The sequence below is a fragment of the Colossoma macropomum genome, unplaced genomic scaffold, assembly GCF_904425465.1.
Source record: "Colossoma macropomum unplaced genomic scaffold, Colossoma_macropomum, whole genome shotgun sequence".
NCBI lineage: Eukaryota > Metazoa > Chordata > Actinopteri > Characiformes > Serrasalmidae > Colossoma > Colossoma macropomum.
In genome coordinates, this window is record NW_023494805.1 from 38,657,631 (window position 1) to 38,682,611 (window position 24,981).

The 24,981-nt window shown below is 42.2% G+C and overlaps 1 protein-coding gene across 2 annotated transcripts in view; it reads left to right on the top strand.

Annotated features, from left to right (window-relative positions):
• zzz3 (zinc finger, ZZ-type containing 3) overlaps positions 1-24,981 on the top strand; it is a 38,703-nt gene extending 13,722 nt beyond the window's left edge. For both annotated transcript variants that reach the window (XM_036596404.1, XM_036596406.1), the window contains 10 exons: positions 3,508-3,646; positions 3,928-4,075; positions 4,801-4,925; positions 12,427-12,498; positions 13,132-13,233; positions 13,454-13,549; positions 14,912-15,061; positions 18,222-18,356; positions 19,816-19,916; positions 23,749-24,981. In XM_036596404.1, coding sequence (XP_036452297.1) covers positions 3,508-3,646; positions 3,928-4,075; positions 4,801-4,925; positions 12,427-12,498; positions 13,132-13,233; positions 13,454-13,549; positions 14,912-15,061; positions 18,222-18,356; positions 19,816-19,916; positions 23,749-23,893 — 1,213 coding nt within the window. In that variant the 3' untranslated portion in view covers positions 23,894-24,981. The remainder of the gene's footprint in view (positions 1-3,507; positions 3,647-3,927; positions 4,076-4,800; positions 4,926-12,426; positions 12,499-13,131; positions 13,234-13,453; positions 13,550-14,911; positions 15,062-18,221; positions 18,357-19,815; positions 19,917-23,748) is intronic.

Consider the following 24,981-nt stretch of genomic DNA (forward strand, 5'->3'; position numbering starts at 1 on the left):
TTTTAATATTTTTTTATAACTTGCGCTGCATTCACACAGGAAGCGACGCAATGTGACAGAGCGGCTGGAGGTCATTCATTTTCAATGAGAGCTGGCGATTTCCAGCGATGCGACAAAGTTGCGATGAGCAACCAGCGATCTGGGCAAAAAGGCGAAAAGTCGCTGTCGGTCTGAATGTAGGGTTAGAATATAAAATGAGCTATTTCTATTTGAAGCGCTTCCCTTAACGTGAGCATCTAAAAGTCGGCTATCGTGCTCAAACTACTCAAACACTCAAATGCACAGCTTACATCACATCAGACAGTGTAGTCATGTGGTATTCATGGCTAGATCCCAGTACTCAGTACTGACACGTGCTGCTGGAGTTTTTAAACACTCACTGTCCACTCTATTAGACACTCCTACCATGTCCGTCCTCCTTGTAGATGTAAAGTCAGAGACGATAGCTTATCTGCTGCTGCACAGTTTGTGTTGGTCATCCTCTAGCCCTTCATCAGTGGTCACAGGACGCTGCCCACAGGACGCTGTTGACTGGATATTTCTGGTTGGTGGACTATTCTCAGTCCAGCAGTGACACTGAGGTGTTTAAAAACTCCAGCAGCACTGCTGTGTCTGATCCACTCAGACCAGCGCAACACACACTAACACACCACCACCACGTCAGTGTTACTGCAGTGCTGAGAATGATCCACCACCCAAATAGTACCTACTCTGTGGTCCATGGGGGTCCTGACCACTGAAGAACAGGGTAAAAGGGGGCTAACAAAGTGTGCAGAGAAACAGATGGACTACAGTCTGTAACTGTAGAACTACAAAGTGCACCTATACAGTAAGTGGAGCTGATAAAATGGACAATGAGCGTAGAAACAAACAGGTGGTCATAATGTTATGCCTGATCGGTGTATATATTTATTTCAGTTTTTGTTAACTCCCATTTAAGACATTTCAGCCTTTGCTGCATAAATAGGGTTGCACTTTCACTTCAAGAGTAGAACACGCTTGCTGAGTTTTTTGTTTTGTCTGCGCCGCACCTGCTGTTTGCTTTGTTTTGGCTCGTGGCGCTCGAAGGATTTAAGAGCTTTGCGGTACATTGTGGTGAGGTAAGTACAGCCGATCATCTTTTGTTTGTTATTTAAATCTGCCTGCACGCAGAATGGTGTCTCTCGGCCGGATCCGAATCATCTGCATGTATACGCTGCAGTGTTTACGCTAGCCGTTGTGATCAGTAATCTTGTTGCTGGCGGTCGGTGCGGCAGTTGGCGGAGCCTGCTTCTGGTAGACAGGTTGCGCTGGGTTGCTCTCATTCAGCCCTTGCCGGTCTCTCCATGCAGGAGCCCAGCTGATTCATCTCTCGGCCCAGCAGGGCACAGGACTGCCAACTGCACTGGTTTTGTGCGTTGAGAGAATTGGAGAAAGGAGGGAAAAAACAAGTCATCTCAACCTAGAACCTGTATTTGTTGAAATTAACTTGTTCTGGGGACGTTAAAATGCCAGTCAAAGAAACGCTTTGAAAGACAGACCACTTTTTGGTGCTGCATCACCCTCAATAACACCAGATTGTAGCCACGGAGCAGACAGCACGTACATCAGGGCTGCAAGATGAGAACACAATTTGTCATTTGACCACATAAATGCCTTTGCAGCTTTCTGTGATATTAATATTGCAAATGCCGACTTCATGATATTGATTAACATTGTGCAGACCTAATATAGAGTATACATGCGCACACCGATCAGGCATAACATTCTGACCACCTCCTTGTTTCTATGCTCATTGTCCATTTTATCAGCTCCACTTACTATATAGGTGCACTTTGTAGTTCTACAGTTACAGACTGTAGTCCATCTGTTTCTCTGCATACTTTGTTAGCCCCCTTTTACCCTGTTCTTCAGTGGTCAGGACCCCCATGGACCCTCACAGAGCAGGTACTATTTGGGTGGTGGATCATTCTCAGCACTGCAGTAACACTGACGTGGTGGTGGTGTGTTAGTGTGTGTTGCGCTGGTCTGAGTGGATCAGACACAGCAGTGCTGCTGGAGTTTTTAAACACCTCAGTGTCGCTGCTGGACTGAGAATAGTCCACCAACCAAACATATCCAGCCAACAGCGTCCTGTGACCACTGATGAAGGACTAGAGGATGACCAACATAAACTGTGCAGCAGCAGATGAGCTATCGTCTCTGACTTCACATCTACAAGGTGGACGGACAAGGTAGGAGTGTCTAATAGAGTGGACAGTGAGTGGACACAGTGTTTAAAAACTCCAGCAGCACTGCTGTGTCTGGTCCACTCGTACCAGCACAACACACACAAACAAAGAAACAGATGGACTACAGTCTGTAACTGTAGAACTACAAAGTGCACCTATATAGTAAGTGGAGCTGATAAAATGGACAATGAGCGTAGAAACGAGGTGGTCATAATGTTATGCCTGATCGGAGTATTTTTAAATTGAACTCTACTCTTGAAGCCATCGTGTAGTACTGTCCTGTCTTTTTTTGACATGGCATTAACGTAATTGACAAGGCAGTAATTGCAAATGACTCATTAAGTGACAAATCTCATTAACAGGATTTTTATCAGTCAGTCATTCTCGGCAGCTTGTTAACAGATTGCGTCCTGTGCTTCCCCCCCCTCCCCCTTGGCATTCAACAAACATTTTTGAGTGCAATTCACATGGCTGGTACCCAGGTGGCAGTACAGTACCAGCCATGTGTCAGGACTGAAACTCTGTCCACTATTTCTGCAATATTAGCAGCTCTATGTGCCTCTTTTTGTTAGAATCTAAACACCTGCGTTTTTAAAATCGGTCCAGGTTGTAAAGAAGGTGAGGACACCGAACAGACCTCGGCGCCCTCAGACGGAGCGAAGTTTCTAAATAAGTACTCGCTGGAATTGAGTACTTGTGGTCTGTGATTGATTTTCATCTTTGACATGTTAGGCTTAGATTGATCCTGAAAGGTCCACTGAGCTTCTGAGTCAGATTAGTTCTAGGCAGGAGGTCGAACGCTTGCTGTTGATTCTGCTGCTTTGTGAGCACAACGTCTTTGTTCAGTCCTTGTTTTTCCTCTTACTGATCTGCACAGCTATTTGTGGATCCTTTGTGCGCTTGAAGGCAGTAAAAGAAAGGTCACATTCTTAAATAAATCCGTCAGAAGATGCTATCTCTCCGCCAAAGACGACGGCATTTTGGAGAGTCGTGAGGCGCCTTAGTTTTATTTTGATTTAGAGCACATTTTCATTCCCTGCTATTACGCACAGGGCTGTTTGCATTGTTTAGATGCTGCACTCTCATAGTGTGAGCTGCTTCACGCCCACATGGTGACTAATGCTGCGTGATTTCACGTGAACTGTTTACTGATTCTTTCTTTAGCAGGCATTTACGTGTGCCGGTCCACAAATGAATTATGTATGGCCAACAAGTTCGATGTCCTGATGCATAGCAAGTGTCTTCTGTTAATAATGCATGACTCCTACATCATTGTCCCCTTCCCCCTGCTTTAAAGTTATCAGAGACTGCTCCAGACCATCAGTGTGCTGGAGGCCCAGCGAACCCAAGCCATCCTGGACCTGGAGACGCTGGCCCGACACCAGAAGCAGGCCCTGGCTGACCCCATTGCCTTTGTGGACCAGCTTCAGAAACAGGTAACACGGCAGCATCTTGGCTCCGGGAATATATGCTGTATTGATCAGTGTCGTGGTATTGGCCTTTGCGGTTGTGATATCACAAATAAGCCCTTGAACCAATCATTCCATCTTTCTTCGTGTGCTGTGAGCATCCTGACTCATTCTCAGATGTCCTGAATGAGAAGTGCACTACATTCACAGTGTGGTATACCTGTATATTAATATCATAGTGTTTGAAGTGGCCCATTTCCAGCAAGAGTCGTCTGCTGAATTCTGAAGTTCATGTCTGTGCTTTGCAGGTTGAGTTGGGCTTGCCCTGTCCTCAGAGAGTGGTCCAGCTCCCTGAAATTGCATGGGACCAATACACCTCAGGCCGCAGTGAATTCGAAAGGGAGTTCTGCGACAAGAAGCGCAAAACAAGGCGGTTGAAGTTGATCTTTGACAAAGGTATTTTTATTTTTTTTGCTGTTGTTGTGTTTTTTGGTCTTCGTTTATGCTGTTCAGTCACAGCACATGTAGAGAATGTATGTTTCGCTATATGAAAGGGGTAGATTTACTGGGCATGCTCGTTTTCTGGCTGCTCACTTTGAAAAATGTGTTGTGTTCGTGGATCCGTTCTCAGTCGGGTGAATTGGCTTTATTGTCAGGCATATTTTATTTGTATGTGTTCGGCGACACAGTCACACAAACGTTTGTTTGAGCATTGTTGAACTGTTAATCTAAAGTTTCTATCCAATACATGTTTGGTTGTTGTGCAGAAAAGCACCTGTGAACATGGTTTTCTTATATAACCTTAAGAAGCTTTAATTGATCCTTATTGATATGTTTGCTGATGCCAGTAAATCTGTGACTGTCAAACAATATATTGACCAAACCCCATATGAAGGTTCTATTATTAGGTGGCCCCACCTTAAGGACTTCCACTCTTGAGAACTAAGCGTTTCTTATTTGAGGACGTGAAGTTTAAGACTATGGCGATTTCTCCAGTTCCAGTACTGACAAGCCAAATGAACCAGTGTGAACTGGGGGCGAACATTCTAGACCAGTGTGAATACGAGTTAGTGTTTGTTGGAGAATACTGGATCATTGTGCTTTGGCCCTTGTGAGCAAACTATGAATCTTTTATGCATTGTTGCTGGCGTTGGTCACATGTTACGACGCTGTGCTTACAGTGGGGTTACCGGCAAGACCAAAAAGTCCAGTGGATTCCAAGAAGGAGAGCGACAGCTCTGCTCTTTACTCGTCTCTTCCCTCTAGTGATGCTCCAGAACACAGCATGTCCAGCAACAGAACACAGGTGAGTCCCTTCCTTCACGCAGTTTGAGTCACCTGTCTGGTGCACACTTCACTTAACCGTTTCACTGAACATTCAAGTCTTGTGCAGTGATACACGCATCGTCATACACTTGTGAGTTACCAGAGTGGGGCTTTTATTAGAGACGGACCATTCAGTGTTTCTGGGGCCGATCGCCAATCGCCTTTCAGCAGGATCTGCCAATAGCCGATACTGATGGAGGGCGTAGCTAGACGCCACATTTAAAGGCGCGGAAGCGATTCTCGACAGCAAAGCAAACAGAACCCTATCCCCAGTGCTCATTCAGAAACTCAGCCCCTACAATTCATGGAAGCAGATTGCCAAAGCGAATGGCACCTTTTGAAATCTTCGTGGCCATAAAGCCCTTTACTGTACAGCTAAATGTCATGATATAATGTTAGAGAAAGTCATGTAATTAACTGTCGTAAGCTAGCTAGGTTGTGGGTTTGCAAGCGGTCACTACAATCACTGCAGCGAAGCTGAACACAAACATTACCAAACCAGACACAACAATACTGACTCAGCTTCTTATGCGCCGGCTTCTTGTTTGAATTTTCCTCGTCCACCTTAAATGGTGTAGCATTAACATTCTGGTGCCTCACATTAGTGTAACCATTGAAATAACCAGAGCCTACGCACCCGGCACAGCTAACAGGACAAAACAGTCCTCCTGCTTTTAAATGTGGGCTGCCACACGATCGCTTTTGTAGTTCTGCTGTTTATTTTTTGTATTCTGTCCCTGCCAAAGCCACAGGTCATGAAGCTAATGCAGTGTAAGCTAAGCTAAGATTAAAGCTTTGAAATCTACATTACTTACAGCTCTACATGTTCACACAGCAAGATTACAGCAACATAATATACTTAAGGAAAATGTTTTTCGTTAGTAAAAAAGATATGACGGAGCTGAAGTTGTCTTTCTATTTGCCAGCTTCTTGTTAAAATCTTCCTGTTCCGCCTTAAATGGTGCATCAGTTACATTCTGGCACCTCAGGGTTAAAATGGCTCATCTGTTTTACGTCACTGTTCAGCTCTTAGGATCGGCTAAGGTAGAGAAATATTGGCAGATCGTATATTTGACGCTGAAAATTAGCTGATACTGATACACGGCCATTCGAGCCTTCCATGTCTAGCGTTTAATCTCGCTTAATAATCTGTATTTAATGGATTATAAGGGTGCTTTTATCTGTATACCTTCCTGAGATTGTATATCCACCAATGTTCTGACTAATAAAACAGGACCACAAGATTGCTATAGTTTTGTCTCAGTTTGATACCGTGATGGGGAGACTAGTATTCTGGACACTCCCCACCTGGACACTTTATTTCAGTTCCAATATATGCACATATTTATTCAGTATTGACATTATATGCTCGTACCTGCTCCTCCTTGTACAGTCATTATTGCACTGCCTTTTTCATCTCAGGTTATAGATCTCATTGCAGATTTTTGTATATTTCTGTTTGTATATATGCCTGTAGATAGGTTTTTTTTTATATATATATTCTTTCTTTTATATTGTTTCAGCCTTATTATTATTACTGTCCTGTGTTGTGTGACTGCTACTGGGTGCTAAATGTCCTTTGGGATAAATAAAGTATCTATCTATCTATCTATCTATCTATCTGACACTTTTGTCTTTATAGTGTATTTAATATACTTCCAGTGCATATATACACTTCATATTTATACACTCAATGCCTTCTGACTTTAAATATGAACCAAAAAGTATAAACAAATGTTTAAGAAATAAAATTAATACAGGAAAAAAAAAACTTGGTTTCAAAGTTGTTGTTGTTGTTGTTGTTGTTGTAGTTGTTGTTGTTGTTGGCAGTTACATCACTGAGAAGTCTATGGCGAAAAGTAAACATTGTGGTTCAGTTTTGCCCAGTTCCTCTTGGCACCCCCCCCCCTTTTTAAATGAATGGTTTTATTTTCAAGCTCACTTCACAGTGCAGTGAACAATGAAACATTACATGTAATAACAGTTACGTGTTCCTGATCTTTTTTCCCGCTTATTGTACAGAACAAAACAGTAGGTACAGACAGGAACAAGGTCGTCCCTTCAGCATTTTCCCCCCACCCTCCTCCTTCTACCGTTTTTTTTTTCTCAGCACATCGCAGTAAAATGGTGAACACCAGCTGGGAAAAATATAAAGATTTCTAGAAGAAACCACCCATAAATAAAGGCCAATAAACCAGTTTGCCTGTGCACGTCTCAGTGTTCATTAATTGTAGTAAAACACATTCAGATTCAGAACAGCCTTTGTTTGGAGCTGCTCAGGTTGCTGCAGATACATTCTCCAAATGCCTGAGTGTGTTTGGCTCCCGATGGTGCAGCAGGCGAGGCTTTACAGCCCGAACATATAATTTAGTTCTCAGCAAACTGGAAGATAACGACTGATCTCTTTACTTGCGCTGTGAGAGGTGGGGGAGGGGCAGACGGAGAGGCAAACAACGGTGTTTTGGAAACAGCCATTTTGTGATTGATGTATGTCTCTTGGCACAAATAGAAAAGTCCTGCGACCTGCCTCCCTCGGTTATTTTTCTCTTCTGTGTGGGGGCCGGCGATACAGACTGAATCTTTTATTACAGTTTCTTCCACTGTGTGGACAATAATGCTGGGATGTCATGATAAATATATGTAGATAAACGTGATATTTCTAATTGAGCAAATTATTATAAATAAAGCAGATTTTAGTCCAAGAGGGCGTAATTATCCTCGCTCTCTCTGGGTCGGTAGAATGATCCTCCCTCCGTGATGCCAGCCAGCAGGGGGCGTCTGTTAGCTGACATAGCAGCATTGTCAGTTTGTGTTCTCCTCCAAGCGTGTTGAGCTGTCCACATGCTAGCCTTCACCTTCCCAGCATGGAAGCTTCTTGTGATGGGGAGAGATGGAGGAGAACTGGAGAGAAAAAGGCTGCTGCGTTACTGTTTCGCTACAGAGTAGAGCAAAGGTCTTTAATTAAAATTCAGTAAGGTCCAGATAAAGAACATTTCCTCAAGCAAAGGTTCAGAACATCATAATGTCTAACTTGCATCATGATTCAGTGCCTTATACTGTTCACTGAAGTAGCCTAGTAGGTATATCAACATCTTATACAGCCAACAACTGAATGTTAAATCAAATAAAGTACAATTAAGTCGAATTTCAACAACATTTATTGTCAGTTTTCTCTTTTTAGAGGACGCCACGTAAAATAATCTGGCTCACTTTCTTCTCCGACTGCTGTTTCTCGCCTCGTCCTTCCCCGGTGTGTGTGTCACTCACTCGAGTCACAGTGCTCATCGTAATACACAGATCTGATTGGCTGAGCAGCATCACATGTGATTTTTACAACGCATGCGATTGGTCTGCGAGTTTCCCAGGCCGCTAATCCAGTACTGTAATGACTAGAAATGATACGCCGATTAAAGTAGGACCACCCGGTCGAAATTAAATAATTCTCGGTTATAGGTCCAGGTCCGCGTATGACAGCGCCTGGGTCCGGACTCGGACCGCGGTCCACCTATTAGTGACCTCTGGAGTAGCACATCCTAACAACATCCTTTCGTACCTGTGTATCTCTCATCCCCTGCCCTGCTGCGTCACGCTCGTTCTGCTGTTAGTTAAAAGACGTTTTTGTGTTTGTGAGAGAGGCAGAGAGAGACGCCGTGTCTCTCTTTGATGCTCCGGATGTTTCTCTCTGTGTTGGCAGATCTAGAGTGTTGAAATTAAGTCACTCTGATTTATCTGTATATCACACTGCTTCAGGGGCACCAGGGTCAGGGCGGACTTCTCTTCGTCTAGACCGTGCGTACGTCTCTGATGGATAGAGCGTGAGGAGTGCGTCACTAGGGTCGTTTAAAAGAACCACACAGCTGAAGCTGGTGATGTGTTGATGGCTCTAGTTTGTTTGAGAATCTTTAAAGCCATCGCCACAGCCAGCCCAGAACAAGCCCTGAGGTCACTAAAAGACAGCTCAGTAAATCTTCTTTTTAATTTAGGCTTTGGCTTAGTCTGGATCTGGGAAACTGACCCTGAATTGCTTTGGCTGGGATTCAGGTTAAATGATAGTGGTTACAGTCGGCACTGTAATCCCATTGGCATGCACATAAACTCAGTCCTTAACGAATGGAAATGCAGGGATTGTTGGAGTTTCTCCACTAGTTCACTCTTCACAAACTTACACTGCACTCTCAGAAATAAAGGTACTAAACTGTCACTGGGGCTGTACCCCTCTTGTCACTGGGATGGGACCCTCAAGGGTACATCTCAGTACCTTTAGTCAGGGAACATTAATTGTACCATAATCCATTGAAATTATATTTTCTAAGTCGTTTTGACTCCACACACCCCGTCTCGTCTCCAGGCTTTTTGTTTTATTGTTCTGTTTTAAAACATTCGGTTATGAAAAGGTACAAATACAAACTTTTCACCTGGATAAACTTATTTAAGGTGCACAGTTGAACCTTAAAACCACTGTTGAACCTTTGAGGGAACATTGAGATTGTTTGTACCGTGATGAATGAAAAATGTACCTGCACAGAACCTTTATTTCTAACAGTGTAGTGTGGCTGAGTAACTGCAGGAATGAGTAAAAGATGAGTAAGAAGTTTGTTCACTAAATATTAATGTTTTGCCCACCTGTGTCCTGTTGGATTGGTGATTTTGTTGTGCGGGGAGAAAAAAATCTACAGTATAAAGAGGGAAACATTAATTAAACAGGGTTTGATTTTCTCCCTACAGTTTTTAGAGTCGGTAGAAAATCCAGTGATGATGAAAACAGACATTTGCTTATGTTGCTTTGACAAAGCGTCCCCGGTCATGTTGATTGGATGTGCAGAAATGAGTGCTGTGGTCCAAAAAGTCTGCGTGTTTCGAAATTTTCGGCGCTGGCTGGCAGGGATAGCAGACTCAACAGTGTCTTCAATAAATAAGCATCTACAACTGGAAGTATTTGGTTTTACTTTAACCTTATGTCCTCTCCTGTTGATGATCTGTAGGGATGCAGCGATATAGGAATTGTGGGCCAGTGAGCCAGTATTTTTTATGTACGTATATGTGAAATATCTGCCAATACCAGTATGATTTCTGAGTAGGTGTCTTTTGCTTAACCCTGTCATGAATAGTGACCACATACAAGGACAGTTAATTTGTAATAATTTTTTTGTTAATGAATTGTTTTATGAATTGGTTTTCCTTGAGTGCTGACCCTCTCAGTGCAAGATGGCAGACAGTAACTACTTTTAAATAAATAAATATCCTACAGTTTCGGTCACGTGTTTTTTCTGTTGTGTTCGCCCTATTTGGGACCAAATTTCTGGCTTCGCTGCTCCGCATGAGCGTAACTGTAGGTGAAAGATGGCTAAAACTACTTTCCTTACTTTGGAAGAGAAAAAAAGTGACCTCGACGAAGTCAGTAAAACAGGCTGTGATCCTGATACAGTTTCCTCCTGAACTCCTGATCCTACCTAAACTCAGAAAAGCTACCAAATTTGTGTTTACCTGACATTTATATTGATCTCATACTCAGCCCCTCTCCCTATTCTGGAGAGTCTCTCACAGCATTTAAAAGCACAGAAGCCCACCGGCTCTTGATGTCAGGGTGGGTAAAGGATCCCATTGTGTTGCATAAAGAGGAGAAAAACTGTCATCATAGGAGGAACGACATCAGCTAATTAACACAGATGTGATCAATGCCGGCCTTTAGATAACTTTAGCTGATGTTAACAGCCGAGAGATGAACAGTCGTCCCCTAACGGAGCTGCAGACAGCCGGTATAACTTTACTCTCTGTTTCTGATTTAAATGAGATTTGAATGGAGAAACATAAGCGTTAAATATCAGACTGAATGTCGTGGGTCGGAAAATGACGTCGTGTTTCGACAGACGTGATTCTGTAAGTTTGCTAGTGCAGTTAGTTCAGAGTTCAGCTCCAGTCCTGAAACCCCTGCACTGCATAACTGTGGTTTCCTGGTTAAAATACCTGATATTATTAGCTAATTAATCCCTTCTTGAGCTGAACGAGGTGTGAACAGCAGAGAGAAACACTAAACTATACAGTGCAGCGGCTCCAAACCTGGAGTGAAAACACTGAATTAAAGGTCTGTGTGTCTCTCGTCTCTCGGCTTCCGTCCCGTCTTGCAAGTGAATCATTTACGAAGCACAGCAAATTGAAGGCGTCGCGCAGCGCAGTCACTCCCTGATTCGGTCCTCAAAGTGGCTGCCGCTATACTGTGTTACGTCATTAGAAATTTATTTACATCCAAAACTAACTCTCCACATGGTGGACATCATGCAACAGTGGACATAATTGCATAAAATTCTGTTCTAATCTGTATATAGTTTTGATAAACAAAAAAATAGATGCACATTGTCTTTCTGACAGACTGCAATAGACAATAGACATAAAGCATCAGATATGAAAGCCTCTGTTTCGCTGCATCATAAATGAAGAGGTTGCGTGAATGACAGCAGCAGCAAAGTGTGAGGGAACAGCAGGTTTTGTGCTTTGGGTGATCACTTCATCAAGAATTGATCTGTAAGATAATTGATTATAGACTATTCGTTGTAGCCCTACTGTTAAAAGAAGCTTAGTTGATCTTCATGCCAGTCTGGTTCCATCATCGTTTACTTTGCTTTGCTTTAATTGATCTTCTCTTTGACGTTTGACTTAAACGCAGACAGCATTCAAATGTCACAACTCCAAGCACAGCTGCGGTTGTGCTCTATGTACTGTGTGATTCTAAGGCACTTTCACAAGCATCTCTAGTGAAGGACGATGGGCACAAGATGTTCAACAGGATACAAAGTCTCAAATAGCTTTCCTTTGGAAATGGTCCCATCTGATATGGTACTGCATGTTTGGGAAATGCTTTCCAGTGACGTCAGGCTCTGTTTGTTCATCTTATTAACAAATCGAACACAGAAAAATTTTGTTTTTACATCTTAACGTCGTGACTGTAAGAGCTATAATGCTGTAAAAGGGAATGTTTTCTTTTAATGCTGTTGGGAGTTTTCTTGTTCTCTGCCTTAATAGATTTTTACTTTTGTCTCTTGCAGATTTCCCCCTAAATGGGCATTGGGCCTCATTCACCAGTGTCTTTTTCCAAAGTTTTTTCTTAAATCTGTTCTTGAGAAAAGATCCTAAGATAAAAGTCTACGTCAGATCCATGACGTGTTCTTAAACCACATAACTGTTCTCACCTTTGTGCTCTTGAGTGTGTAGATTCTGTTCTTACCTGAGAACAAATGCCAAATAAGAAAACACTGGTGAATGTCAGAATCTTTGTGAGAGCGTAAGTGGATTTTAAGAAGAAATGTCTTCTTAAGACCGTTTGCTGAATGAGGCCCAACGTCTGTTTGCCTGTCTTTAATCGTTGTTTGTCAGTCAAGAAATTTTTAGTGGTCAGAGATCATCTATATAAACAAACATGCTTTTAAAAATAAATATCTGCCAGATTACCGTTGCTTTGCTGACCAGTAGCATTGCTGCTCTTACAGATGATCAGAGGGAGACCGTATCACCAGAACAAACCAGACACGTTTAACCAGCTGTGGACGGTGGAGGAACAGGTAGACCTGAATTCTCACAGAGCCTAACTGTCGATTGAACTTAAGCCATTTTGGAATAAATCTCATTGCCACTGTTAAGTGCCAACCTGACCCCAGTTAATACTAGATAAAGGATGGAGAAAAAATAACTACTATCCTGTCAGTGGTCGAAATTGTTAGTTTTCTTTGTTAAACGATACTAAAAAAGGTTTGAAAATCATTGAAATAATTTTGTCACAGGTATTACTTTAAAAGAACGTCTCATGCTTCTTTAAAACACCAAAAGTTCATAGGTCATAGCATTACTACTGTTTACTGTTCAGGTTATAACTTTGCAAGCATGCAGTTGTCCAGGCATGTGCATTGCAGGGTGATTGTAGCAGAGACCATTTATTTTCCCTCTGATTTTAAAATAATTGCACAGTTATTAGATCTGATTGAATGGAAAGTTTAAATAACATAATTATAGTTGGCTTTTGTACCTCAGTATATCATCAAAACCGCTAATCATCCCATATTGTCAGTGACTGATGCAGTCTGGTTTTCTTGTGTTGTGTGTTGTTTATCTTAGGTATTGTTATTTAACACATTTCCTGTGCAAAGCTTTTTTTCTCGTCTGTGCATGGAGTAAAGTCCCTTTTCTGCTCTGTGTAGAAAAAGCTGGAGCAGCTGCTTCTGAAGTTTCCACCTGAGGAGGTGGAGTCGAAACGTTGGCAGAAGATCGCAGATGAACTGGGGAACAGGACAGCCAAACAGGTGACTCCTCCACAGTCTCTGTTTTGATGCTCTGTCTGTTTTCCTTTGCCAAAATATTCTCCATTTGGAGATGGAGAGTCACATTTTTTAAAATAATAAAGTACTCCTGCTATTCAGCCTTTCCAAAGTCTTTCACAAGTAATTTAACATCTGAAAGCCCCGACTCCAAAGCAGATGTTGTGTGTTAACCTCAGCATCTCTGTTTCTGTCTCTGCTCTAGGTTGCCAGCCGGGTGCAAAAGTACTTCATCAAACTGACAAAAGCTGGGATTCCAGTACCAGGAAGAACTCCGAACCTGTGCATGTACAGCAAAAAGGTACTGCCTCTGTTTTTAGTGATGGGTCTAAATCAGGGGTCGGCAACCCAAATGTTAAGAAGAGCTGTTTTGTGCTTTCAATAAAAATCAAACCACCTTGAGAGCCACAACATTTTATGTCCATTTTACCACCTTGGCTGTAAATATGTCTCAGTATGTGCTGATGTACTAGTAAAGGCTAAAAAATATAAACAAAAACACAGACTTAGCTCTGCTTTAAGCTTTAGCTCAGCTATAGGCGCTTTTCTCGTATCTCCGGCAGGAAACTTTGTAAAATGTCTCTCAGTGTACAGTTTTTTTACGAGGCTGTTTGAACCGTTCCATCTTAAATGGTGCCTGACGTGCCAGAATGTAACTGCTGCATCATTTTTAAGGTGGAATGGGAAAATTAGAAGAAGTTGATGTCAGCTTTGACTTTTTAGTGTTTGTCAGTTTCTTGTTGCAGATTAAACGTATCAGGAAACCAGCTGGAGTGATTATAAATGTGAACGAGTCCATTCGTCTCCAAATTATTGATGTTTGTCTTAAATCTCCCTCTTTGCCGTTTCGTTAGCTACTGTCTAGGCGAGATTGTTGTCTGTGTTGCTATGGTGATCAGCAGTCTGTGCTGATCTTCAGGTTTAAAGGGTGAATCAGCAGTTCTACATTAACTCCAGTGTTTAAGACCATTTATTGTTAAACTGTGTTGAACGATCAGCAGAGCTTTATTTTACTGTAAAGGAGGATTATTTTATTTTTTACCTAAAAAGTCTAATTCTGCTGTGGAGCCACAACAGGGCAGTAAAAGAGCTGCATGTCGCCTGTTCTAAATCTTTTTGTCCTGTTGTGAGTGAATTCTGCTCAAATGCAGAAGTTGTCATGGCATTAAGTTACATGTGGAAACTTCTCAGAAGCAGTGCACATTTTCAGCTGTGTTTATTTAATCACGGTTCCAAACAGCATTCTAAACCAGTGTTTCTTAATCCTGCTCCTGGAGAACCACTGGCCTGCACGGTTTCAACTGTTCCCTGTCTAAACACACCTGAAACAGATCATGAAGGGCTCAGTGAGCTGAATCATGGATGCGTCATGAACACTGTCTTTTATGTGAGACCGTCCATCATTGGAGTAGCAGTGAAATGAACAAACCAGGGATGTACCCAGTCCGATATGTGGGAACGAGTATCCACCATATGTCAAAGTATAAGGCATCTAGTTTTTTCAGTGTTCCATCACTGTTTCTCCCATTTTTTTGGTTTATATTAGCTGCAAACACTGAATGATGACCACCGTGATGTTCAAATGGCACTGCACAGTTTGATGGGACAGTGCTGTTCCCAGTGGTTATTGAATAGATAGTAACTGACAGTATGTTCTCTGCAGGCCTCCAGTAAAAGGCATCACCACCTCAACAAGCACCTGTACAGGCCGTCCACCTTCCTCACCTCCTACGAGCCGCCCGTCTACATGGACGATGAGGACGAGCGCCCCAGCTTCTTCAGCAGCCTGCAGGACAACGCGGCTGACGACTCGGTCAGTGTCTGGTTAGGATCTGTCTGATAAGCAGATGATCTTCATACAGTCCTTTTTGTTCTTTGAAGTTTGTGTCTTTCTTTGCCCAGACATTTTCTGTTTGGTGTTGCTTTTTGTTTTCAAAGCGAATCTTTGATTCGGTATTCTCAGATTCCACTTACTAAAATAAATAGTCTGTCAGTGGGTGGAGCCAAACAGCCTAACAAATAGCAGCAGATGCGTGTCTGTGTGTCTGTGTGAACAGCAAAAACGCACTGAATCTGACATTTTCAATTCCGATTTAGGACTCTGTCATATGTGGTCCTGAAATCCGATACAGATCCGATGTGCGGCAGTGCGACTGAATTCATGCGACTTTTACGTCAATCCAACTCAACGTTCATCATAATTTAGTGCTGCTAAGACCTCATAAACATTTGAGACGTTTTTGTACAAACAAAATTAGAAGACACTTCTCTAAGCTTCTCAGTGTTCGAAGAGATTTCAAAGGAAATGGCCGAATGTGGCCGTAGGAGAACGAGGCTGCAGTGTCAAAAGTAAAAAATCTGAAAGCAAAGTTTAAAAAAGCAAGGACGCGAACCAAAGAAGTGGCCGTGCCCTTTTTACAGGGAGCTCGAACACACTCTGGGTGATGAGCCAGGCTGAACGTCTTATTAGCTCCTGTGATGCTGGCGAAGATGAGACTGAAAGCTCCAGGAACGGCGTTTACTGTTGATTCTTTTCGGTTGTTTACCTCTGCATGAGCCACGTGAAGCATTGGTCTTTTGCACATGCAGGTCAGTTTAGGAGCTGATCTGTTCAGCCTAACAAAAAAAATCTAATTTGGCGAGAAAATCAGATTTGGGCCACTTTTACATGGTGGGTGTATGTAGCCTAAAGCTACTTTTGAAGGCTAGAACAGCACTTCAGTTGGCGGTATTAGTTAACAATGTGAGAAGACTAACAAGAATTGTTATTAGGGATGCACTGATATGGGAACTGTGGGCTGACGCAGATATCTGATACTGAACTTATCTGCTGATCCCGGTACATTAACGTTCGTAAAATATAGAAGTTGGGCCTAAAACTTTCTGAACCAGCATTAGAAGGAGATGTAACATTTATTTCTGTAGCTTTACGAATGCAGTGATGAATAATATGCAGAAATTTTAGCACAGTAGCCCAGCGTCTCCTCATTGTTGTGCTGTTTTGGGGTACAATAAATACATCATCTAATATAAGTTTGAAATATTACTCAAATCTGGCAGGTAATATTTTTTAGGCAATTGTCTAGTGGCATTAAAATGATTCTGATAACATTATGCATCCCTGATTAGTATTCTGAGCTAATATAGTAAAGGGGTAAAAATAGAAAGCTACAAAGCATAATTTTATTAGAATTCGTTTGTATTTGCTTAAAACCTCAGTGGAGAAGTGCCGTTTCTGGACCGGTCTATTTTTACCACAATGTAGCAGCATGCAAAAAAAAAACCTGACCGTATCTTATCACTTCTTACTTAAAGTACTTTGCCAGCCAGACTCATGAGGTTCGATGGAAAGGTGAGACTTTCCCGGTCGGTGTCAGTCTATTCCTGTGATTATCTGCATCCTATCTTTAGACTCTGTTCAGAGGAGCATTACAAATGACCAGGCTGTCTATGTTGTGTGGGTGTGTGTTACAATCACTGGCTTTTTCCTGTCTCCCACTGAACCGTAAGGGGTGGGTGGGATGTGCTCCGACAAATTCACCACAGAGCTTTGACGTTTTCCCTTCTGCTCTCTGATATGTAACCTTTATGTGCTGATGGGTCAGTGGGCCGTGGTGAAAACATGGGCAGCGTGGGTTGCTTTGCGTCAGGACAACTTTGGCACACCAAACGGATTGGTTTCACAGGACCTGACTGCAGATTTGCTTTTGGAGCTTAGTTGGAAAAACAGAGCATAGCTTTGGTTTTAGGTTTTTGTATTGAGCCTCAGTTAGGTCCTGCTTTTCATTGGCTTTAATGAGTAGTTTAGAGGACCTTCATGAGATTTAGCATTGGCAGTTTTTTAGTGTAAGCTCTGACTGGGAAGAATGTTTTTAAAAGTGAGTACATTTATTGCTAGAACTGCACTTCAGTTGGCGGTATTATTTAAGAATATGAGAAGACTAACAAGAATTGGTATTGGGGATGCACTGATATGGGAACTGTGGGCTGGCATATCTGATACTTTAATGAACTTATTTGCTGATCCCGGTACATTAACGTTTGTAAAATACAGAAGTTGGGCCTAAAACTTACTGAACCAGCATTGGAAGGAGATGTAATTCATTTCTGTGGCTTTACAAATGCAGTGATGAATAATATGCAGACATTTCAGCACAGTAGCCCAGCGTCTCCTCAGTGCTCTGCTGTTTTGGAGTACAGTAAATACATCATCTAATATAGTTGCATTTATTATTATGTTACATTTAGTAATTGACTGTAATGACGTGATTTATGGAATGCGGTTGGCTTTCATGGGTAGTTTGGAAGAGCTTTTGTCCTCTAGGATGGTCTGTCAGCCTTGGTTTTGGAAGGTCTGTCCAGGACCTACCGTTCTGAGCAGACTCTAATGAGATGATATGGATTTTGCTTCAGGGTGTCTGTCCAATCTTCCATTGACCTGGAGTGGCAGCAGTATTAAAAGGGCTGTATTATGCTTTTCTGTTTTTCTCCCCTTTAGAGTATTATAGCTTTTTGTGCATGTAAACGGTCTACAAAATTACAAAGCTCAAAGTTCACTGAGGGAGAAACTCTCTCTCACAGAAACCTCTTTTGTCAGCTGCCTGAAACGCCTTGTTGGAAGTCCAGCTCTTTTCCTTTGTTACAAGATGATGCAATCCCCTAACACATTCCTTATTGGACGTCTGTAGCGGCGGAACTTGTAGCAGGATGCCGCTACCGCTTATAGTCACTCTGGTGGTTGACCAACCAGAACAGAGTGGCCAAGCTGACCAGTTAGAGCAACTGGGCTCATTGGGTTCAAACAGAGCATTTCCGACAGGATGAAAAGATGTACAGTATGAGGAAATTGTGTTTTGGACCATTGAAGCATGTGTATCTATTCAGGTAGACCCCAAAAGTAAAATCATGAACACTGAAAATGAGCATAATTCAGTTCCCTTTAATGAATCCTGTGCACTCTGTGGTCTGTTTAGGACGAGGAGGATGTGCCGGTGGAGTTGAGGCACCTGCCGGAGTACAAAGAGCTGCAAGAGCTGAAAAGACTCAGGAAGCGGAAGATCCAGGAGATCCAGAGTGAAAGTGCTCTCGCGCAGCACATGGGCTACAAGGTATTGCGCACACAGGCTCATCTGGCCATGCATGGTTGGAGCTCTGCTGTCCACTCCAAGCAGTGGATTTATTGATTTCTTATTTTGAAGCAATGTCAGAGAAAGCTGAGATTGAAATAGTAGCTCCAGTTCAGTGTAGTGGAAAAGTTACCAACCAGAAAGGAGTAGGACTGGGCACGATTGAAAACGAGTGACACCTGAGAGATTCAGATATATTTAAGGCCCGGTCCCAATTCACCCCTCGCTCCTACCACTCAGCACTTACCCCTCCGTTTTGCGCGTTCACGTCTAGGAGTAGTGTGTTCCGATTTTTGTTGAGATACAGGGGTGGGACGAAGTGTTAGGACTACGTGACCCTCCAAACAGAGGTTTTTCAGAGACTCCAAACAGAGTTATGAGAAAAACAGAAAAAACGGCAAGATGGCTGAACAAGAGACCAAAGAAATCCAAAAAATTTTAAAATATTGTGATAACCATTGTATTATCTTAGTTTGTCATTTCAATGTATTTTGGTCCTTTTCTTCATAACTAGCATAAAAAATTCACTAGTAGTTTGCTGATGTCTTGGTAGCTAGCTAAATTTTTTAAAATTCTTACAAAAAAGCTGGTGAATATCTGACTTCAGCTTCATATCACTGAAGAATTAGGGGTGGGTGATAATAAATAATTGCCCCCCCTCTTTGAAGGCATATGATGCCCTAAATGTAACTAAAGCCCAGCAGTGAGGAGCTGAACTTTACCCTCCTCTGCTGTCCCTGCAGACTGGCAGGGTCGCCTACAGAGCAGTGCTGGTAGCTGTTAATGAAGTGATGCTCTTTTTATTTGAGGGTCCCATTTCATAGGGAAGATTTCAACCACTACCCCTTGTAACTCAGTTCCCAGGGGCAAAATAACACTCGAAAACAAGGGGTAGGGCTAAGTTGCATTGTGTAAAGCTTTATCTCTAAGTGCTGTCCTCATAACTAACTGGACAAAAAACAACACTTTGATGCCTGTTCATGTTGAGCTAAGAGTGTGTTTGGTTTGGATGTGCTACACTACATGTCCAAACGTTTCTTGACACCTGCTCACGTTTCTTCTGAAATCAAGGGTATTAATAGGGAGTTTTCTTCCCTTTGCTGCAGTAATTACCTGCTTTTCTGGGAAGGCTTTATATGTTGGAATAGAAATGGAAACTGGTAGTTCCCGAATCATGGTTACGCATCCAGCATTGTGTAAGTGCATGACCCCTCAGTATTAGCAGCAGAACCTTTGGGTAAAGCAGGTGGCATATCAGGAGGGACTTGTTTAAAGCGGAGTACCAGCTCAAGTGAGCTTTAAGAGGCACGTTAAAGTGTTTGTAAATTTGGCTCTGGTTTAAAAATATTTCTCCAAAGCTCTTTAATGGGTTGTCTTACTTGATCATTTCCATGATGGCATTTACAGCCTGTGTGTGTGTGTCTGTGTGTTCCTCCCTCAGTGTGATGTGTGTGGTATGGAGCCGATCCAGGGTGTGCGGTGGCACTGCCAGGACTGCCCGCAGGACAGCGCCGTCGACTTCTGTGGAAACTGCTCCGACTGGTCAGAACCGTTCTGCTCCTTTTCTCCACTACCAGCTGTCTCTGTATGAGAGAAATTGGATCCACAGGATTTTTAGCAAGAATGGCACTAAGATTTAGTTGCATACTCTGCGTTTGACCGCACTGTTTACTTACTCCAACATACACACTTTACATAATCAGTCAAATGAGTGGTGTTTAAATATGAACTAGTTTAAAAATGTAGATGGAAGAGCAGCACTTTACTGCCAGGAAAGCCTTCCTTGACATCTGCAGGGACATTTTTCAGGCAAGTGAAATTATCATTGTGTCAGCAATAATCACAGTATTAATGCCTAATCAGTGACCTTGGCTGCCATATGGTCTTACATGGCTTTCCAATACAGTTGAGCTTATCTGAGTCGTTACTAGCCAAGACCTGAATTGTCTGTGCTTTGGATTCTGCACAGCACTTATTATTTTTATTTTTTTTAACTTAGTTTTTACTTTTGTTCCTTCCCAGCTGTATCTAGACACTCTTTAATCTCAAATATTACACAGATAAGCAAAAGGGGATCCACTCCAAAATAAGATCAGCCACATGCAGAAGAAAATATTATTAACCCAAGATATAACCAATGAAAATGGGAAGTGAAAGAAGAGAGGAAGGATTTTTAAAAGGGGGAAAAAAAAAGGATTCCTCACTGCTTTATAGTACCATGACACCATTTCGGTTGAAATGAGCTAGCATGTTACAGCAACTGACCTTGTTGCTTAATGTATATCATAGTAACATAATGCTGATGATGTGGCAGCATAAATCTTATAAATCATCAAATGAAACTCACTTTATCTACAAAAAGATAAACACTCAGAAAAATGCATACAACAGTAATGATACATAGAACAGTACAACACATTGCTGCTGTCGGAACAAAACCTTGTATCTTGTATCTACTTGACCCTTATTGTATATCAGCACAACCAGACTTGTTTCCAAGTAATTTCTGACCATTTCTTTTAGGTTAGTTATCATGCAATTTATGTATGTAAAGGACAACAGGCACTTTGAAGATGTTAAAAACTGATAAACAACCAAAGCAGAGATACGAGGTTTTGTTGTGACAGCAGCGATATATGATAAATCATGATGCCAGCTGTTAAAATGACTTCCTCACTGCATTATAGTAGATCCATGACAGGGCTCCATCTCTTATTAAATAAATTCTTAATAAATGTTATTTGTCCCATTTGGTAAATATCCCATATTTGGATCCACAAATGATATGTGGGAGGTTCTGGGTTCTGTAATACGTTTCAGAGCTACTGTTAGTTAATATTTCTAGGTTGTCAGTTATTACCCCCAGTATCGCCACCCTAGGATATTACGGAATATTCTGCAGAAACAGTTTCTTAAGAGCATCAAATACTTCTGTAACTTAGGACAGAGCCAAAATATGTGAGTGTGGTTTCCAATTTGTGCTTCGCAGTTTCTCCAACATGAACTGTTATGTGTTGGAACCATCTTCGACACTTTTTCTGCCGTTCTGAAATATCTGGTGACGACTTTCCGATTGAATTCCCTCCAAATATTTGACTCAGCACTCGTTTCAGTCAGTCAATTCAATATGAATTTCACATGATTTATCTAAACGTTACAGAATTGTTTTACCCTTCACTGTATGGCAGTGTCAGGGCTCAGTGACGCCTTCATAAGCTCATCATGACAACGGACCTAAACCTACATGAACATTTTTTAAAGGCTTATTCCAGTAGACGTCCTCCATCATTGAGGCTGCTTTTGTCAGCTTTAATGCCAAGTTGACATAGCACCTGTCTGATGGCATCATTTTCTTTTCATTGTGTTGCCATGACACCGTTGTGGTTGAAATGAGCTAGCATGTTACAGCAACTGACCTTGTTGGTTAATGTATATCATAGTAACATAATGCTGATGATGTGGCAGCATAAATCTTATAAATCATCAAATGAAACTCACTTTATCTACAAAAAGATAAACACTCAGAAAAATGCATACAACAATAATGATACATAGAACAGTACAACACATTGCTGCTGTCGGAACAAAACCTTGTATCTTGTACCTACTTTGCCCTTGTAAATCAGCACAACCAGACTTGTTTCCAAGTAATTTCTGTGTGTTTCAACGTAAAGGACAACAGGCACTTTCAAGTTATGTTAAAAACTGATAAACAACCAAAACAGAGATATATGAGGTTTTGTTGTGACAGCAGCGATATATAATAAAGCATGATGTCAGCTGTTAAAATGACTTGTACTACAATGACATTCTTTTTTAGCCTTTAATTTAAAGTTTAAATTGGCTAAAAAAGAGCCAGATGTGTTGCAATACTCCAACGTATAGGCGGCTCATTCCTAGTGTGAGCTGCTCTTACTGAAAAAACTTCCGGTGCAAACTTTGAGTAATGGCACCATGTTTTCCATAACATTTGATCATTTGAGCACAGTATTTCATGATGAATGGACCAGTCAAAATGCTCCAAAATTGCAAATAAAATCTCTTTACTAATCATGCATTACAAGTTAAGAACCTTTTTTTGCCTTCTGTAAAGTTGCCATTTTTGAGATTTCTTTGGGACAGTGATTTGTTTATGTAGGTCTTTGTCAGTTGTCATAATGTAGATATGTTATAACTGAAGTTTGGGGGGAGGAACATGCCTGAAACCCCTCCTTCTTCCAATCTAAGGCCCTATGAATTCACATTCTCACCTTCAGTTCCCATGACGAAGCGTTCACAATCCCCACCGCCGCCCCGTCTCCTCCCTGTTCCTCAGTCCTACATCAGTCCTACTACAGCTATGAGGGGATCTGGCCTTCCAGATACAGGCAGAAGCTGCTCAGAACTCCAGCCCAGGTTCTCAGAGTTCTCCCCCTCACTCAATCAGTCTTCACTCATACTACCACCACCATGCTGAAGGCATGGTCTGAGTACAGATTCCATAATGTATAGAAAATTCATGTGAAATTCCTAAGCAGATCAAAACAACTGCTGTGGAAAATCCAGCACAGACTGTTTGGGTCTTGAGGAATAAGAACCCAGATCAACACGACTTTTATCTCAACCAAAGCAGAACTGATTACGCTCCGATGCACTGATAATCCGATTTGCCTGAAAAACATCCCTGCAGGTGTCAGACAGCCCCCACCCCACATTCACTGCCCAGCGTATACAGATTACAAACGGAAGCTAAGCTGTGAAAACAACTGGCCTTCAGTGTTTTTTTCACAAACCAACATATTTACATATATCCCCCCATTCAGCCTACGGCAGTTTAGACCCACCCATTCAAGCTAAAGTCACAGACAGTGTTTCAGTTCGGACGGCTTTTTGAATGAGGCACCACAATCAGGGCAGCCAATCAGTACAGAGCTCGTTTACATATATCAGTCTTAAAGGCAGAGATGAAAGGTTGGAAAATAGTAACGTTAAAGATGAATTTTGAGTATTTTTGGTACATAAACTCTCACAGATGTTAGAAATGGACATCAGGAGATGAGTATCGTCACTGATGAAAAACATGCATCTCCATTTTTTGTGATTTTCACTTTTCTACGTCATTTGAGCGCAGCAGTCATCCTTTACATTTTGTGCAAATTTTATGATGAACGGACCAATAAAAATGCATCGGAATTGCTTAGACTTACATTAAACGTGAAACATTTTTGCCCTCTTCTGTAAAGTTACTGTTTTGGAGATGCATGTTTTTCTTTGGACAGTGACGAGACAGGATATGGGCCCTTTTTGGAATATATAGTGGAGTTGGGTCTGCAGTTTAAGGGGCTTGTTTCTGCTGTACCCATGTAACCCTTCTTACCCCACTTGGTTCCTACAGTTTGTTCAAGACGGAAACCCACAAGCCCAGCCACCGTCTGGAGCCGGTCTACCAGGCCGAGACGTTCCTGGACAGAGACTACTGCCTGCCGCCCAGCGCAGGCTACAACTACCTGGACCCCAACTACTTCCCGGCCAACAGATGACACAAGCGAGGCGGGCTGCAGCCCCCGGGGCATTCCGTGCATGGCTCATCCACCCGAGAGGCAGAACCGCTTACAGCAGGAGGAGGAGGGTTCCGCAGACCAGGCCGCACCTCAAACCCAAACAACCAACCGCTCGCACGACGGCCGCCGCACCCTGAGCCGGCCCACTCCAGTTAACACGCCATGTTAAACATGCAGAGAAAGGAGAGGAGCACAGCATCATCCTGACACACATCCCCTCCAGACTCCCGAGGGTCGTGGTAGAAGAGTGTGAGTGTTCGTATACGTGTCTGGTGCAGATATGAATTTGTGCAGAAAGCAGTCGAGACCGCCTGTCTGGCTTTTCGGGCAGACGGGGAAGGGAGTTCACGTCGACGTTCAAACGGTGTTGTCTGTAGTGTAACTCTAAGTGAAGCTTTTCCGTGTTTGGGCTGGACAGGAAGGGGAGGACTTGGTGCTGAAGCCGCTTTTCGATTCACGCCAGGTTTTTAACCAATCGAGGGGGATTTGCTAATAACTCGGACGTTCTTAACGGTAAAAAAAAACCATATTGACGGACCCTGAATACACGTCTCTTGCAGTGGGCTACCACTTTTACTAGAAGCTGCTTGTTTTTTTTTTTTTTTTTTTGTTTATCCCACCATCTCTTACATCATGTTATTTTTTTTTGTTGTTGTTTTAAATGTTATGAACCCACTTCACTTACAGCCTGTTAGGTTTTCAACTACGAAGCACTACAGCACGGACAAGACCAGCTGAGACACACTTGGTAGGTATATAATAGCGTATGAACGTAGGGGGGGATGAAAAGGGTGTCATTTACTTTTTTCTTTCTCAGAGTGTCCTGTCGTCGATCATGTGGAGTATACAAATGTATGGTGAAACTAGCCAGTGGTAGGTGCTGTGCCATCTTTTTTTTTTTTTTTTTTTATTATTGTCCAGATGATTCCACGTCTAAACCTGGTCACTCGTTTTAGAATAAAAAATAAATAAATAAATAAAGAAAAAAAGAGCTTGTGGCACTTTTGCTCTTGGTGGAGAAACTGCCCGATCATCATGCCCTTAGGTCCTTGTAATTCTTTTCTTCT